Raw genomic sequence first — 16,965 nt, 5'->3', positions numbered from 1 at the left:
GGTTTTTGGATCGGAACCTGAGGCGGCCTCCGGAGCCTGATAAGTATAGAAAGAAGAATTATTATCTCTGATTAAATATCACAAAGTTTATTATATTGACTTGTGCAACTGATTTCAGCAAAGTTTATTAAAAAGTTACGTATAAATCTGTCTGTTCTACCCAAGCCATGCTTTATGATTTTAATTGATTAATTATAAAGATGTGCAGTCTCATGTCCAGTAGAGGGCACCAAAAATGGACATGATGAAAACCATTGCCAAATATTTTATGACTGTGACATATCTGTCATTATATCCAAACTTCTAGAAATATTGTATAAATTGTACATAGTACAGCGGTGTTCACACATGGCCTTGTCTGTACCATTCTTTTAAAAAGTCTCCATGTAGTAGCCATCCCAGACGATAAGAGTGACTGTAGACATTTATTTAGTCCTAATTTATTTATTGCATTTGACATTTATTTCTGCCTAGACATGAGGTGACATCACATCGGTTACATTTGTCCTAAATTATTTTAGATTACATCAGCAGCTCTAAGCACTTTGGTCAGACTCAGATGGCCCCATCAGTAGAAGCCGGGCTGGGCGAGTAGGCTATATCCAGGGCAGATAAATGTCCAATTCATAGCCACAAAAATGCCATCAAACTAAGAATGTTATGAATAGGTTGGTGTAATGGGGGAACGTATTCCATGCGTAAGTCAACCTTACAAAATACATAATCTAGCGGCAACACGGTGGCTCAGTGGTTAGCACTGCAGCCTTGCAGCGCTGGAGCCCTGGTTTCGAATCCTGCCAAGGACAACATCTGCAAGGAGTTTGTATGTTCTCCCCGTGTTTGCGTGGATTTCCTCCCATATTCCAAAGACATACGGTTAGGGAAAAAATGTAACTTGCAAGCCCTATATGGGGCTCACAATCGACATTAAAAAAAAAAAAAACGTAATCTGTGCACCCTCTAAACCGTAATATAAAATGAAGGGGCATGTGGGTGCTGTGAAAGGATTATATTGTAATATCAGGAGTAGAAACAGGACGACCCTCCACCATCTTGGCACACAGACATTTTTATACCCATTTATATGGGTAAACAGGCATGTGAGATTAATATACAAACAATATATTGGGGTATTTTATGTGTTATTTTTTGGGTTTGAAATCAAATGAAATACATAAAAACTAATAATAATGTCCTTGGCAGACATGCCATTCTGTAAAAATAAAATCATTTGACTTGGCAGAAATCAGATTTCTCTAGTCTCTGTGAACATTGCCATATGGTACAGAGTCTTGTATAAAGCGGCGCACTAGATTTCCTTGCAGGTAAGGGATGATATCCATGGGGCAGGGTAATAGATAAGGCCTTGGTGTGGTACATAGGCCATGTCTGCTCCCCAGGTACACAGGCTTGGAGACATACATATGAAGAGGCTGGTTAATTCGTCAGTCCCCTAAAGTTGGGCTCTGCACTTGAAGGAAGAGCAATCTGCTCATTCAGTAATTTATCAATAATGTTAATTTCAGCGTCTCGCTTCTCAATGTTCTCGAAGGGAGTCCAGGACATGTCATGTTGCAATTTGTATGCGCCAAGGAATTCATGAGGACAGCTTGGACCCCAATCCTATAGGGGACAGAAAATCAAAAATGACTGTCCTGCATTATATCACTCCTGTAACATTAGAAATGGCTTAGTCGCACATTGCAAAAAATTTGTTTTGTTTCTTGTTTTTACAGATTTTGCTGATTTGTTGATCCAAAACAAGAATGACTTTACCAAAAGACAGGGGTAGAGGGTCTGACTTTACCAACAGGAACAGTGGGATAGAGGGCCTTGTCGCAAAGGCTCAGGGCGGGTTCAGACCTGTGCCCGGTCTCCGCATTGCAGGTTTCCGTCTTCTGCCCAAGAAAATGGACAGGAGACTGAAACCAGCAGTCAGTTTTTAAACCCATTTGAATGGGCTTGCAAAGTGTCCGCCCATGAGTGTCTTCTGCCTCTCCGCGGCGAAACTGTTTTGTTTTTTTTCTAACCGGACACAAAGTTGGACATGCAGGACTTTGTGTCCGGTTAAAAAAAAACGGTTTCGCCGCGGAGAAGCAGAAGACGCTCCCGGGCAGTCACTGGTTTCCGGGTTTCCGTCACCTGTCCAGTTTCTTGGGCAGAAGACAGAAACCCACAAAGTGGAGACCGGGCGCAGGTGTGAACCCGCCCTTACTATCTATGAATTTTTGCATGCAGAACGGAATGAAAAATTTAAAGCAAGGACTTCTACTTCTCCATTCTGCTTCAAGTCGCTCCTCAATTTGGCTCAAAAAAAAAAAAAAAAAAAAATACACACAGCAAAATCTGAACCAACAAAAACTCAATGCGTCTCCAGAGTTAAATCTAGCATGAAAAATCCACTGCATTTCCACAGCATCTATACAGGGTAAGTAACTAGAGATGAGCGAGCAGTATTCGAATAGCACACACCCATAGGAATGAATGGGAGCGGCTGTTGCGCAACGGGTTAAGCAGCCAAACACTGGCGCCAGCTGCGTCCATTCATTCCTATGGAGCGAGGTATTCGAAACGGCCGTTTCGAATACTACTCGCTCATCTCTATAGGTAACATTTTACATGTCATAGTGAACATCTGAAGTTATGATCAGTGGGGATCTGGGTTTGGAGAACCCAGAAAGCAGAAAAGCTTTTAGTGAAGTGCTATGCCTTATTGTCTATGATCTGCTTTGCTTCCTCTCCTTGGAAACGTGTGCAGGATAGTGTATGGATCTATAGAACGTTAATGAGCCACCAAGGAAAGCAGATCACAGCCAAAGGAGCACAGCACTCCCCTAAGCGCTTCGTCCCTTCATTTTAGCTATCAGGTCCCCACTGACAAAAACTTTTATTAGGCTTTAAATGCCTGAAATGCTAGTTGGAAAGTTAAAGGGACTGTCCAGTTTCAAGCAAATAATGAGAAACAAATGTTATTGTGTGTATAATAAAAAGTTAAACAATTTTCCAATATACTTTCTGTATCAATTCCTCACAGTTTTCTAGATCTCTGCTTGCTGTCATTCATTATGCTTTCTCCTAGTGGATAAAAGTCTGACCATGGTCATGTGATGGACACACGTGCACAGCTCGTTAAAATCACAGCACAGTAATCAAACATCTGCCTGGTAACAAGCTGTGTGTTCATCACATGACCATGGACTGTAGATCACATGACCATGGACAGATTTTTGCCACTGGAAGTAACAGAATGAATGACATCAAGCAGAGATCTAGAAAACCGTGAGGAATTGATGCCGAAAGTATATTGGAAAATTATATATCTTTTTATTCTCCAAAAAGCAACATTTGTTTCTAAATATCTGGACAATCCCTTTAACTTTCCAACCAACATTTCAGACAATCCTTTAGTACCTCATGCGTGTCTAAGGGTCCAATGATTGGGATGGACGTTCCTAGGAAAGTTTGTCCCTGAGCATTGCTATCTTTCCATGGAGCGCTCACCATTACTGTATGGGATTGAACTGATCATTTATCCCCATACACTTTGCGTCTGTCAGCAGCATATGTCCAGTTTACATGGGGTGACGTGGTGCCAATAAACAGTGATTTTAGGGTTTAGATGTAACCACCTAAAAAAGTACCGATCACTGGTACCTTTACACAGGGAGGTTATCAGAAACAATTGATCCTAGGAACAGTGATAACCGGCCGTGTAAATGAGCCTTTAGAATGAGATTGTGAGTCCCGATGGCTATGAAGGTATATTCCGCATATACAAATAACCTGAAGTAACTTGCTTTATAAAACAGTGCACAGAATAGGTTCATGGAAGTGACAGGACCCTAAAAGCATTACCTTAGGGGACAGAATAGAGAAATATCTCTGCCCACTTTCCCTTTGATAAAGGTAATAAATATTCCCCGGTTTCTTCACCACATTACAGGCCGCATGGTGCAGATCAGCATCTCTCTTGGCGTCTTCCAATACCTGCAGAAGATACAAGTCATTGTTAGTAGAACGTCCAAAGGTTCTCTGCCGTAAATACACATTAGATATCATTTTGTAGAATGCTATCTTGGGGAGATATTAGTGAAGGAAACAGGGTGGCCTGCTGTATCCTTGTCATAGTACCTACAGAAAAAGACATATATAGGAGACAATCCACATGTGAGGGATAGTCGCATAGTGTATGTTACAGCATATGACTAGGATGTGTCATAATCCTATGATCAGTGGGGCCCAACCTCAGTGACACATTTTAGCGGTATAGCATGGCCTTCCATTACCAACTATAAAGCAAGTTGACCCCTTCATTGAATGCCAACTATTACAGCTCAGTCTCAGAGAACTTGTCAGGGAAGGATGTTATACATCAAATATTAAACACCTACCATAAGCATAGGTTATTAATATTAATGGGGTTTTCGCCCTAGATTGAATTTTCACACCAATGACCAAATCATAGGATAGGTCATCAGTATGTGACCTGTGAGGGTCTGACACCAATACCCCACAAGGATCGTATGCTTCATCAGCCTCCAAGTGTTGGGAGCTGCTAATGGACAGGTGATACATACAATACTCCCAGTATGACGAGAGATGCTGCAGTTCACTACAACCATCGCTATGCAGTGGACGGACTACTTCCATCCCCAGCGCCTGTGTTCAGGTGTCGGAACCCAACAGATGGCATACTCATGACCTATCCTGTGTGTATCAGTATGAAAATTCAATCTGGGGCCAGAAAACCACGTCAAAATCAAAAGATATTTTAACTAGTGCTGCAGCCCCATTGGGTGCCCCAACCAGTAATACGTCATCATTTCCTATGGTGGGAAAGTCAAAGGTCTCGTTCACACTTACCTTCCTTGCTTGCTCCTGCAACAACCTGATCTGCTCTGCTATAACAGTTAACCTGTTACAGGCATTGGCCCGTATAAAGTCGTCAGCCTTTAGGAAGAAGGACAAAGAACATTGTGGTCAGATAGTGTTTTGTGTATAATACATACTGTACATTCACTGTACGTTCCACCAATCCCATGCCATGTATCAGCCTTTATCGGGAGAGGTCTACTATAGAATCAGCAGAATTGGCTGAAATCAAGTTGAGATTTTGGTGCAGATTTTACTGTGTTTTTGAGCCAAAGTGAAGCGGATAAAGAAAACGGAATGGCAAGTATACAGGAAGGCCTTTAAGGTCCATAAGAACTGGCATCAGTATTGAGATTGCATCTTCCATTTGCCCATATACCAAGGAGACCCACAGATTCCCCAAACCACACTAAGGTGGATTAAACTCCTTACCACACGTAACCATCACTATCAAGAATTCGCTATAGGGGGCCCTGAACAAAAGATTGCATCGGGGCCCACAAGATTTTCTTACACCACTACCCCAATGTGTGTCTGCAGCCTTAAGGCTACAGACACTCTAGTGTTTCATGATCATTCGGGGACTCTGTCCCCCACTCTGCTTAAAATATGCAAAAGCAGGACTTTTCTCTCTGCAGATTTCAGGGGTAAACCTGGTGGACCAATTATAATCTATGGGGTCCATGAGTAACCGCTTTTTAAGCGGATAGAGTTTCCATTCCTCTGGTCCCCAAGCGGACCCGAAGAACAGAAACGCAAACGCTAGTGTAAACCTAGCAGAACTCTCACTATTCAAGACTATTCAGAAGAAATCCCAGTCTTCATTGCCAGGCAAGCAGGATGGATGCCAGGACTCAGTGCTGTGTTATTGATTATAGGGGGGCTTATTAGAGCACTTGTCCAGGATTAAGGGGGAAACAGCGCCACCCTCGCCAGCGAGCTTTGAAGAGGAGGGGAGGGGGGTTTATTGCAGCACAACCATATGAACTGCATTACCAGACACAGGATTTGGGCACGTGTTACAATGTATCTGATAGAAGCAGACCTTTTTTCATTCCCCTACTAGCCCTGTAGCAGCTAGCAGCTATGGTACCTCATACATGATAGATCAGTCTATGGGCTCACTTTTTGTCTGTGCAGCTGAGTCTACCAACTAGAAGAACACAACGCTCTGTGCAGACAGACCCGGGACGTCCAGTCACTCCGCTAGTACATTATTAAGCATGACTTAGTATAATACTGTGCCATTACAAACAATTATTTCAACAAAGTAGTATTTGTGTGATAAAGGGAATATCTCACCAGAAAATTGCATATTTTTTAATCATATTTTAAGTTAAACTTTTTTTTACCATTTGGTGTGGTTTGCAAAAAGTTTCCATTAACTATGTCTTAAAAGACTCTTAAAAATCCTGCAGTTCTGACTGTAACCACTAAGCCAAATAATATACTGAGACTTCCTGTTTTCTGTAGGAGATTTCTTTACAGCAGTCACCTGACTTATCAGCATACTGATGATCACAACTATCATGTATATAGATGTAGCAGAGTTAGGCTGGGTACACATCAGCATTTGTCTCGCCACATGAAATCAGTTTTTGTACCGTCTAAAAATTCTCAAAAACTGATTCCAAACAGATCATTATAAAACCCATTAATTTCAATAAGTTTTAAAAACCATCCTCAGGTGTACCATTTCCGTCGTGTATCTGCTCTTTTGGATGGAGACAAAACTCAGACTTGCAGTACTTTTGCGCAGTCCAAAAAATAAAGATACATAACAGTAAGGTCTATGGAAGGCGGACATAAAAGGATGTTCAACGGATAGTACGGTAATCTGTTTGTGTCCATTTTGCATTCCCCCTCCCCCCTCTGTGCATGCAAAACAGACACAAACTGAAAGTTTTTTTAGACGGACACCCATTGACTAATCCATCATAAAAAGACAGACTATGGTATATGCTGTGTAACCATTTGTAACCATGTTTTGACCAATCCATGACCAATCCAGGCGCAGCCTTAGGGTTCACACAATTTTTTGCAGGAGGATTTTGAAGTGGAATCCACCTCAAAAATTGTCTCCCAACGTAGTTGTGAACCTAGCCTAAGGTATACAGAAGTAAAGTAAGATTCCATACATTTATATGAATGCCTTAGAGACTGTACAGAGTCCATTTACAGCCTTGTAAATGAACCTTCAAGAGCAATGACCCATCAAGAATGCTGGAAGCTAGGCCGTGTTCACACACTGTAGTTGTATTGAAGTTTCAAAAAAAAAAAAAGGGTTGTGTTTTTGCTTTAATTTTGTAAAAATCATAGCAAAAATTGGAGTGCATCCACATTGTGTGAACATAGTCGTTTGCATCTTCTATCCGAGTTTGTATCTGTTTTAGATACAGTCTCTAGCTGCATAACCTGCAGTGTATATTTGGAAATAGTACCTAATCCAGATAAAAAGGACATGTACAAAAATTTATGGAACAAAATTTACACGTGTGACTACACCTTTTCTATTTGACAATGTAATAATATTTTTGCCAAAAACACTGACCTTTTGCACCTGTTGGGCAAGTTCCACAAGGTTAGAGGGATCACCGATGCGATTGGTTTGATAGGTGCTGACAAGCTGGACCCCTGCTGGCCTTGAGCTGCTTTCCACGAGTCTCACTTGAAAAAAAACCAAAAAAACTTTTTTACAATTGAAGGGGATTCCGAGCCTGGATATCGATGGCCTACTCTTAGGTAATCAATATGAGATTGGTGCAAGTCTGACACACTGGTACCTCCGCCCTTCAGCTGTTCTCAGCACAGTGCAGAAAACCAAAGAAAGAAAACTCTGTACACTGTGTAGCAGCCAAAATGCAGCTCAGCATCCATTCAAGTGAGTGACTACACTTTATACTGAGCCATCTGCTTCCAGCTCTGTACACTGTGCTCCGAGCAGCAGCACGATGGTGGTGCTGAGTGTCAGACCCCCACTGATCTGATACCGATGGCCTGTCTAGGATAAACCATCAATATACTGACTTTATAACAAAACCAATAAAAAAAATAGTACACCGTAAGTCCCAACACATATTAGCGCCTAACATACTGTACATCATAGCCATGTTCTAATATACACATACAGGGTTTCTATATAGATGGTATTTAATATTAGTGGAAATCCAGGTTCTTGCACTGGGTTGTAAAAGATCTGCCTCACTATTATGGAAGTGAGAACGACTCATCTGTGATGCCCCCTGTTCAGCTGCTCACTGATTATACAACTATCCCACGGTAAGTTATACAACATAAGTTACACAAGCAGATACATATATGCTACTATTATACAATCTCAATTACTATATCTGCTACTCTGCATATTTCACAGCCATAAATTTTATACAGTTTTGCAACTGACTTTGACCTAACCCTGCCCTGGTCTCCCTGCGGTGGGCCGTACGGTAGAGCCCCCGTCTCCCTGCGGTGGGCCGTACGCTAGAGCCCCCGTCTCCCTGCGGTGGGCCATACGCTAGAGCCCCCGTCTCCCTGCGGTGGGCCGTACGCTAGAGCCCCCGTCTCCCTGCGGTGGGCCGTACGGTAGAGCCCCCGTCTCCCTGCGGTGGGCCATACGCTAGAGCCCTGATCTCCCTGCGGTGGGCCGTATGGTAGAGAATGATGTATGCATTGATCTCTATTTGCTCAGCTCACTTCTATATACAACCCATATACTATGATTTATATACAGTGCTAAACACTGCTTGCCCATAGTGTACAGCACACAGAAGTTCACACAAACCTCATAAACTCCCCTCAGTAAATGCATAAATAACATTATACAGAAAATTAGTATATAAAGTCATGATGATTTACACAGTAACACTCATTAGAATATTAGTGAGGAAGTAGATGGCTAACTATGTAAAACACACATCTAAAATCTTAAAAACGTAACATGAGGCTGTCAGGCTGGTGTTACCCCCTGTACACACAGCACCATTTTTTCAGTAACATTATGTACCTGTAGTTACGTGCTGATTGTGGCCGCTCGCCATGTTCCCAGTCCTACAGCCGCTCCTCTGTACCGATCAGTAAGACACGAGCATGTTACCAAACAGCTGAACTACGAACTGCTGGTAGCGCTGAAGCCTCGACGGCCATCTTTGATTAGGGCGACAGTTCATAGGTTGGTTGACTCTAAATCTTCCAATAAGATATTTTCTCCAAAGAGTAACATTATATCTCCTGCTCTTAGTGTAAACTCTTCGCAGAAAGCTTAACAACTTGCGATAGACGTGTTATGCTAGTTTGTTAGGCTTGCCAGTACTTAAAATGGATACCTTGACGTCACATAAGAGAAATGGTGTGGGCGATCACGTGACAACGGAATGAGTCTATGTGTTATGTGTTGCTGCCCTGTAGAGGGGGCGGGTCTTCGGATATGGGGGTTTAAACTTTGGATAGGAACTTACATAAGGTAGTTAGGGAACATAGCCTAAAGCAGCAAAGAACCAATCAGAATACAGCTCTCGTGCCCAAAGCAAGTTAAAAAATGAAAGCCTTGATCTGATTGGTTGTTTTGGCAATTTTTCTAGGATTTTGCTGGGATTAGCACAGCAGGTTTCTATACAATTACAGACTATGTCCATTTCAGCCTATGTTTACACAGATTTAGGCAACATGCATATGACTGTGTGAGTAGTGGGGCCATGATTAAAATGCACCCTGTGTCTCCATGGCCCCAGTCATTGAGGCAAAACGAACAGGAATAAGACCTGTTCTGAACTTCGCTCACGACCCCATACACCAGATTGTGAAATTACATGGTCATGTGTGTGAGGCTGCTGAAATCATACCTTCCAACTTTCAAAGAACAGAAAGAGGGACAAAATGTGCAGAGCGCGCTGTAGCCCCACCCGCTTTTATGTTGACTCCGCCCATTCTCATTCATTTTTCATGTGCTCCCACACAGTATAATCCTTCTACAGTCACCCGTTAATTATATGTCCCCCCTCCGTCTCTTCCCCCAGTTTCATATACCCCCTTCATCTGCCCCCAGTTTCATATCCCTCCTCCATCTCTGCCCCGTTTCATGTCCTCCCCTCCATCTCTACCCCCAGTTTCATGTCCGCCCCCCCTCCATCTCTGCCCCGTTTCATGTCCTCCCCTCCATCTCTGACCCTAGTTTCATGTCCTCCCTCCATCTCTGTCCCTAGTTTCATGCCCCCCCTCCATCTCTGCCCCCAGTTTCATGTTCCCCCCCCCTTCATTTCTGCCCCCAGTTTCATGTCCCTCGCAGAGGTAAAGCAGGGGCTGAGCTGTGACAGCTCCTGCTGTACTCGCCTGTGTATTCAACTCATCTGCGTCCTCCGGACACAGATGAGTTGAAACTGGGACATACCTCCCGCCGACCGGGACTGCGGGACAGGACCCATAATCCAGGAGTGTCCTGCAGAGTCCGGGACTGTTGGGAGGTATGTAGAAATGAATGTGTCAGCGTGCTAGCCATGAAAAACTTTGGCTAGCACACTGACTGTACACACGGTTGTATTCATGAGACCTTAGTGTCAACAACATACATACATTTCCTGGTATTTCTGCCATAATCTCTTCTATCATAGAAAGGTAACCCCTGAAAATAAGACAATAATATTGTCTGTGTTAAAAAAAAAAAAAAAGTCTTTGACATACTACAGTCAGGCTTCAGACCCCAGACTCCACTGAAACTGCGTAACAAAAGTCACCAATGACCTTCTAACTGCCAAAGCCAAGCGCCATTACTCTGTCCTCTTCCTCCTTGACCCTTCCTCTGCCTTTGACATAGTTGACCACTCCCTCCTGTTAGAAATTCTCTCATACCTTGGTATCTCAGACCTGGCCCTTTCCTGGACCTCCTCATACCTCACTGACCGCACATTCAGCGTCTCCCACTCGCACACCACCTCCTCACCTCGCCCTCTCTCTGTAGGTGTCCCCCAAGGCTCTGTCCTAGGACCCCTCCTGTTCTCCATCTACACCCTCGGCCTGGGCCAACTCATAGAATCTCATGGTTTCCAGTACCACTGCTATGCCGATGACACCCAAATATACATCTCTGGACCAGACATTACCTCTCTACTGGCCAGACTTCCAGATTGCTTAGCGGCCGTAGCCTCCTTCCTCTCCTCCCGCTTTCTCAAACTTAACATGGAGAAAACAGAGTTCATCATCTTCACCCCACCCCGTATGGCCCCTCCACCTGACCCATCTATCAAAGTTAACGGAACCCCACTTTCCCCTGTCTCACAGGCCCGATGCCTTGGGGTAACCCTGGACTCCGACCTATCCTTCAAGTCACACGTTCAAACCCTCAACACTTCCTGCCGCCTCCAACTCAAAAACATCCACTGAATCCGCTCCTTCCTCACCCCTGAAACTACCAAGATGCTCGTCCAAGCCCTCATAATCTCCCGTTTAGACTACTGCAACACCCTTCTCCATGGACTCCCAGCAAACACCCTCGCCCTCTCCAGTCCACCTTAAACTGCGCTGCTCGCTTAATCCACCTCACCCCCCGATCCTTATCGGCTGCTCCCCTCTGCCAGTCCCTCCACTGGCTACCTATAGCCCAGCGAATTGAGTTCAAGCTACTAACGTTAACATACAAAGCCATCCACAACCTATCCCCTCCATATATCTCTGAACTAATCTCCCGCTACCTGCCCACATGTAACCTCAGATCCTCCAATGACCTCCTACTCCGCTCTCATCCGCTCCTCACACAACCGCCTCCAAGATTTCTCCCATGTATCCCCCATACTCTGGAACTCCTTACCAAGACACATAAGACTGATCCCCACAATCACAGGATTCAAGAAGGCCCTGAAGACTCACCTATTCAGGAAGGCCTACAACCTCCAATAACACTATCACCACACCGCCATCTGTACAGTCTCCCCCTCTCCTTCTGTCTCTACCCCCTTCCCTCATAGATTGTAAGCCCTCGCGGGCAGGGCCCTCTACCCCACTGTGCCAGTCGGTCACTGTTAGTTTTACATCTACCTGTATATTCTGTGTACTGTATGTAACCCCCAAATGTAAAGCACCATGGAATTAATGGTGCTATATAAATAAACAATAATAATAACTACTACAATGTCCCATCCTCCCAAAAACACCACAAAACGTAAAGGAAGCCTAAATGAGGTTTCCTTATTAGTAAATGATGGTATCATTAGCATATGTCACCATTCATCAGGCTAAGGCTACATGGTGACTTTGGCCGCAACCTAAGGCTGAAGTCACACTAGCGTTCGGGGACTTTGTTCCCCATTCCATTTAAAATATGTGGAGAAAAAAGTCTTGCTTGCTTTCTCTTCGACGATTTGGGGTGGAAACCTGGTGGACCCCATTATAGTCTATGGGGTCTGCGAGTAACTGCTTTTTAAGCTGACAGGTTTACGTTGTTTGGGTCCCTAAGCGGACCTGAAGAGCGGAAATCCGAACGTTAGTGTAAACTTAGTGTAAGATTACTGTGTTATACTGCGCCTCACTAATAAGTGAATGTGATCAGACTGTGACCCCCGGGCATGCTGCAACTGTGACTTCTAGTCGCAAAAAGATGGAGCATTCTTTTTTTTAGGACTAGGTCTCACAGGAACAGCATCTATTCACTTACATCAGTGAAGGAGTCACAGTGCAACACAGTGGTTTTTGGTTGTGGAACTGGAGTTGTTTATGACCAAAGTCGCCATGTAGTGACTTCAAGGGGTTAATAACAATAAAAGTGCAGTTGGTCTCAGTGGTGTAACTTTAAGCTCCTGTGCTGTACTGCAAAATCTATAATGGGGCACCCAGTTACCGTGTGCTATATATAATATCAGTGTCTTCTTATACTGTAGAGTATTTTGGGTCTATGAGGCTCCAGGGCCTGTAGCAATTGCTATCTCTGCTTCCCATATAGTTACATTCCTGGCTGGCCCCTTCCCAGATTTTTCTTGAACAGCAAAACTCACAACCATTACAGTACTACAGATCTGTGTTGTATTTTCTTGCTCAACAGGTTGGCCATACACATTTTGTGGGGGTCTCCCAACCCCTCCTCCAACATCTTCTTTCAGCATCTTCCTCACAGATAAGCTACACTGGCTTTTTTTTTTTTTGCATTTCCCGATATAGAATACCTGCAAGCTTGGCTGATGAATATGTGTATGATGGGGATCTGTTTGAGAAGCAGTCAGCCAAAAATGTAAGGCTACATTCACACAGAAGAATGTGGAGTTGGTTTTGAGTCTTGAATTTTACTCAGTCTTGCCATGGAATCCACAGCCGTAAACCAGTGGAACAAAGGCAAAGCTCTGCTTCGACTTTCCAGCACAGGATGCACAAGGCAAAAACTTGGGCAGGAATCTGGGGTAGAAGACCACCATACTGAAAACTCCCTTTCACCTTCATTCCTTTTTACCTGCCCAAACTGAGACTGAGATTTCTTCATTCTTATGATCAGTGGGGTCACAGGGGTTAGACCACCACTAAGCATAATGTTATGGTATATCCTGGTGATGTTCCACAATATTATAACATGATTTAAAGAGGTTTTCCCATCTCCCTGTACCAGAAGGTTTGGCTACTGTCTCTTCTTCTCACTTCCTGTATTCTTCAGCAAGCTTGTGGGCTGCTTAGACTGTTGATGAACAGGACACTATGAAGTATCACAATAGATACAGACATTGTCTTTACCATGAGTCCTGCCCGCAGAGCTGTATATAACAGTTAGGCTGAGTTCACAGTTTTTTGGTCAGAATTTGGTCAGGAATCCGCCTCAAAATGAGCCTCCAAAAAAGCCTCCCAACAGAACTCTGTTGGGAGGCTTTTTTTGGAGGCTGGTTTTGTAGCCTTAGGGTAAGTTCACACGGGGTTTTTTGGACCGGAATTTGGCACAGAGGCCGCCTCAGGTTCCGGTCCAAAATACGGGTAGCCGCGACTGAATATCATTCAAGAAGGCTTATTCACTAGTTCCTGAGTTGTTGGTTGTAGCATTTTATGCTATTTATACATCCAACACCAAACTATCGTTCAATAGGACATATATTGTTTTTATTATAGTGTGGCTAGTTAGTGCCCAACCTGGTGATCCTGGCCCTATATAGTAGATGATGAGATACTGAGAATATATAGGTGATGTATTAGTTCATGTAGTCATGTACACATTCTAGTCTATGGCTGACTCAACATTTTTGTAGAGAGGAGTTATGTGGGAAAGACAGGACAAAGCTTGCAAGAGAAGCGGGAGCCTGACAAGATTATTGCTCTGTAGTATAGCAATGTCACATTTTACAGCAGTGTAGTAATTATCAGGAGATTTCAGCTATGATTCCCCGGGCTGAATAGAGCCATTCATAACGGCAATTAGTGAAATACATAGAGATTAATGAAGCTGCCATTAATTAAGCAGATTTTCCAGGCAGGGGGCATTTTTCATACTGATAACCTATCCTCAGGATAGCTCATTGGCGTACCAGATCAGTGGGGGTCTGAGCTCCGTACAGATCAGTAGTTCTATGCAGCCTTCAGTCCTGGAATTCAGCGCACTATCGGCTTTCCCGATCGTAGCTCTTTACAGTTAGAAGGGCGTTCCTGACAGTCAGTCAGGTACGTCCTTCTTCACAGCAGCGCCTATCGCGCTGTGCTGTGTGAGCGGGGAGGAACGCCCCCTACCTCTACTCACAGTACTCGTCCATAGATGATTATTATCAGGAGGGGAGGGGGCGTTCCTCCCCGATCACACAGCACAGCGCGATAGGCGCTGCTGTGACGAAGGACGTACCTGACTGACTGTCAGGAACGCCCTTCTGACTGTAAAGAGCTATGGTACCAGGGCCACTAGATCTTTACCCGGGGCACAGATCAGGAAAGCCGACAGTGCGCTGAATTCAGTGCACTGTTAGCTTTCCAGCAATATATAGAACTGCCTGTGCCCAAATCGGTGAAAGGTCCTCTTTAATGGTCTGCATAGACATGATATCTATTACTATATGGTAACCTTATAGTATTAATATTGATCTTGTTTGCCCCCCATCTGCTGAATCCCTAGCTACGCCTCTGGACTTTTTGGAGATGGTGAAAGGTCCTCTTTAAGTGTGTAGATGTGAGTTCAGACTTTCCCAATCTTGCGCTATTCTTCTCTGCCTCCTCCATCTTAGGTAGATTAAGTTTGTGTTGGAGTCTCCGCTGCAGATTCTGCAGAAATTTGGCAGAGAAAAAAAGTCCTGCACAGAGAACTTTTCTCTCCGCTGGTTTCAGTATAAAAACCTGATGGACACCCAGCAGACCCCATTATAGCCTAATGGTATAGCCTGAGGGATCTGCGGGTAACTGCTGTTTTAGTGGATGGGCTCTCCGTTGGGAGACCTGAACAACAGGTATCCCAGCGCTAGTGTGAACCTAGCCTTAATCTACATTTGCGAGTTATCTTTTTAACTATTAGATACTTAACACAAAACATTTCAGACATAAAGTACATCCAGAAATATGTTCTGTGTGAATTACCCCTTGTCCATGATTTTTTAAAAAATTATTTATGATGTATGCTGTAGAAAGACCTAACATAGAACCACCCCTACATATATGGACCACACTCATTTTTCAACAGAACTCTAACCACAAAATTTGTGGTCACAGGAAAAATTACCCAATGGTTGCACGAAACACCCCATATCACATCTATAGGGGGTATCAATGGAACAATAAAACAGTCACCAATTGTAACAGGATGCTGCTGAGATGTAAAGGCTCCTATGCATATATCAGTGCCCAGTGCTAGACGTACTGTGAGTTATATCAGTGTTATAATATCACATGATACAGCATACATTATACAAGATCTTCAATAACATCACTATATAACTCAAGGGCTTACTACCACATACTTCCATCGGTACTAGAAAATAGTCTCAATGTGTGTATAACTGCTGCCATAGTAATACCAAGGTCCCAAAGATTCGGACTTAATGTTGAGGTACCACCTCAATGTGTTTCGCCGCAAGTCTTCATCGGAAAGTGTAAAATTTAAATTCAGAGGGACAATATATAGGGAACTTAACCAAAATAAGGAGACCCATACTAAACTATACTGTGTGGAGGCCACTGTAGAGCATACTATTCTGTATGGGAGACACTGTAGAACACTATACTGTGTGGAGGCCACTGTAGAGCATACTATACCTTGTGGAGGCCACTGTAGAGCATACTGTACTGTGTGGAGGCCATTGTAGAGCATACTATACTGTATGGGAGACACTGTAGAGTATACTATACTGTGTGGAGGCTACTGTAGAGCATACTGTATTGTATGGGAGACACTGTAGATTATACTATACTGTGTGGAGGCCACTGTAGAGCATACTATACTGTATGGGAGACACTGTAGAGCATACTATACTGTGTGGAGGCCACTGTAGAGCATACTATACTGTATGGGAGACACTGTAGAGCATACTATACTGTGTGGGGGCCACTGTAGAGCATACTATACTGTGTGGAGGCCACTGTAGAGCATACTATACTGTGTGGGGGCCACTGTAGAGCATACTGTATTGTATGGGAGACACTGTAGATTATACTATACTGTGTGGGGGCCACTGTAGAGTATACTATACTGTGTGGGGGCCACTGTAGAGCATACTATACTGTGGAAGTCTGCTAGGTTTCCACCCAGTTTTATACTGAAACCAGTGGAAAGAAAAGTCCTCCTTGCAGGACTTTCCTCTCCATCAGTTTTAGATGGAATCTGCGGCAGAGTCTCTTACGCAGGTGTGAATATAGCTTTAGAATCCCAGAATCATTTATGCCAGAAAAAACTGATGGGGCCAGTAAAGTGGTGTGACTTTTTTTTGGGCTTGTTCACCAATAGTGGTGAGGGGGCCCTAGAATCAATTACACTGGTGAGCTCTAGACACCCCAGTCTGACACTGCATCCAGTAACACTACATGGTGCACCATTGGCCATCTTCTGGACATTCACAAGTCCCTGCTATTTCAGGAGAGTTGACAAGTATGGTGTAAATTATATCCCAAACCTATGATCACTCATGAATTGTCTAGACTGGAGTTGCTGAGGGTAGACCTGCCATG

The 16,965-nt window shown here is 43.7% G+C and overlaps 1 protein-coding gene across 1 annotated transcript; it reads right to left on the bottom strand.

The window, feature by feature from the left end:
* Positions 1 to 144: 144 nt before the first annotated feature.
* C6H1orf50 (chromosome 6 C1orf50 homolog) lies at positions 145 to 9,002 on the bottom strand. The gene is made up of 5 exons (XM_075279884.1): positions 8,876 to 9,002; positions 7,424 to 7,539; positions 4,864 to 4,950; positions 3,856 to 3,987; positions 145 to 1,623 (listed from the first exon to the last, which is right to left on the bottom strand). The coding sequence occupies exons 1-5, from the start codon at positions 8,907 to 8,909 to the stop codon at positions 1,438 to 1,440; spliced, it is 555 nt and encodes a 184-aa protein (XP_075135985.1). The 5' UTR covers positions 8,910 to 9,002; the 3' UTR covers positions 145 to 1,437.
* Positions 9,003 to 16,965: the final 7,963 nt, after the last annotated feature.

Source organism: Leptodactylus fuscus, chromosome 6 (assembly GCF_031893055.1).
Source record: "Leptodactylus fuscus isolate aLepFus1 chromosome 6, aLepFus1.hap2, whole genome shotgun sequence".
Taxonomy (NCBI): Eukaryota; Metazoa; Chordata; class Amphibia; order Anura; family Leptodactylidae; genus Leptodactylus; species Leptodactylus fuscus.
Note: the sequence above shows the minus strand (reverse complement) of the source record. Positions and strands in the feature narration are given on the sequence as shown.

Coding starts and splice junctions, on each gene's coding strand:
- C6H1orf50 (XM_075279884.1), bottom strand. CDS start 8,909: ATGGCGAGCGGCCACAATCAGCACGTAACTACAG. Junction 3,988..4,863: donor TGCAGGAGCAAGCAAGGAAG/GTAAGTGTGAAC, acceptor TATCTTCTGCAG/GTATTGGAAGACGCCAAGAG. Junction 1,624..3,855: donor TCTCTATTCTGTCCCCTAAG/GTAATGCTTTTA, acceptor TGTCCCCTATAG/GATTGGGGTCCAAGCTGTCC.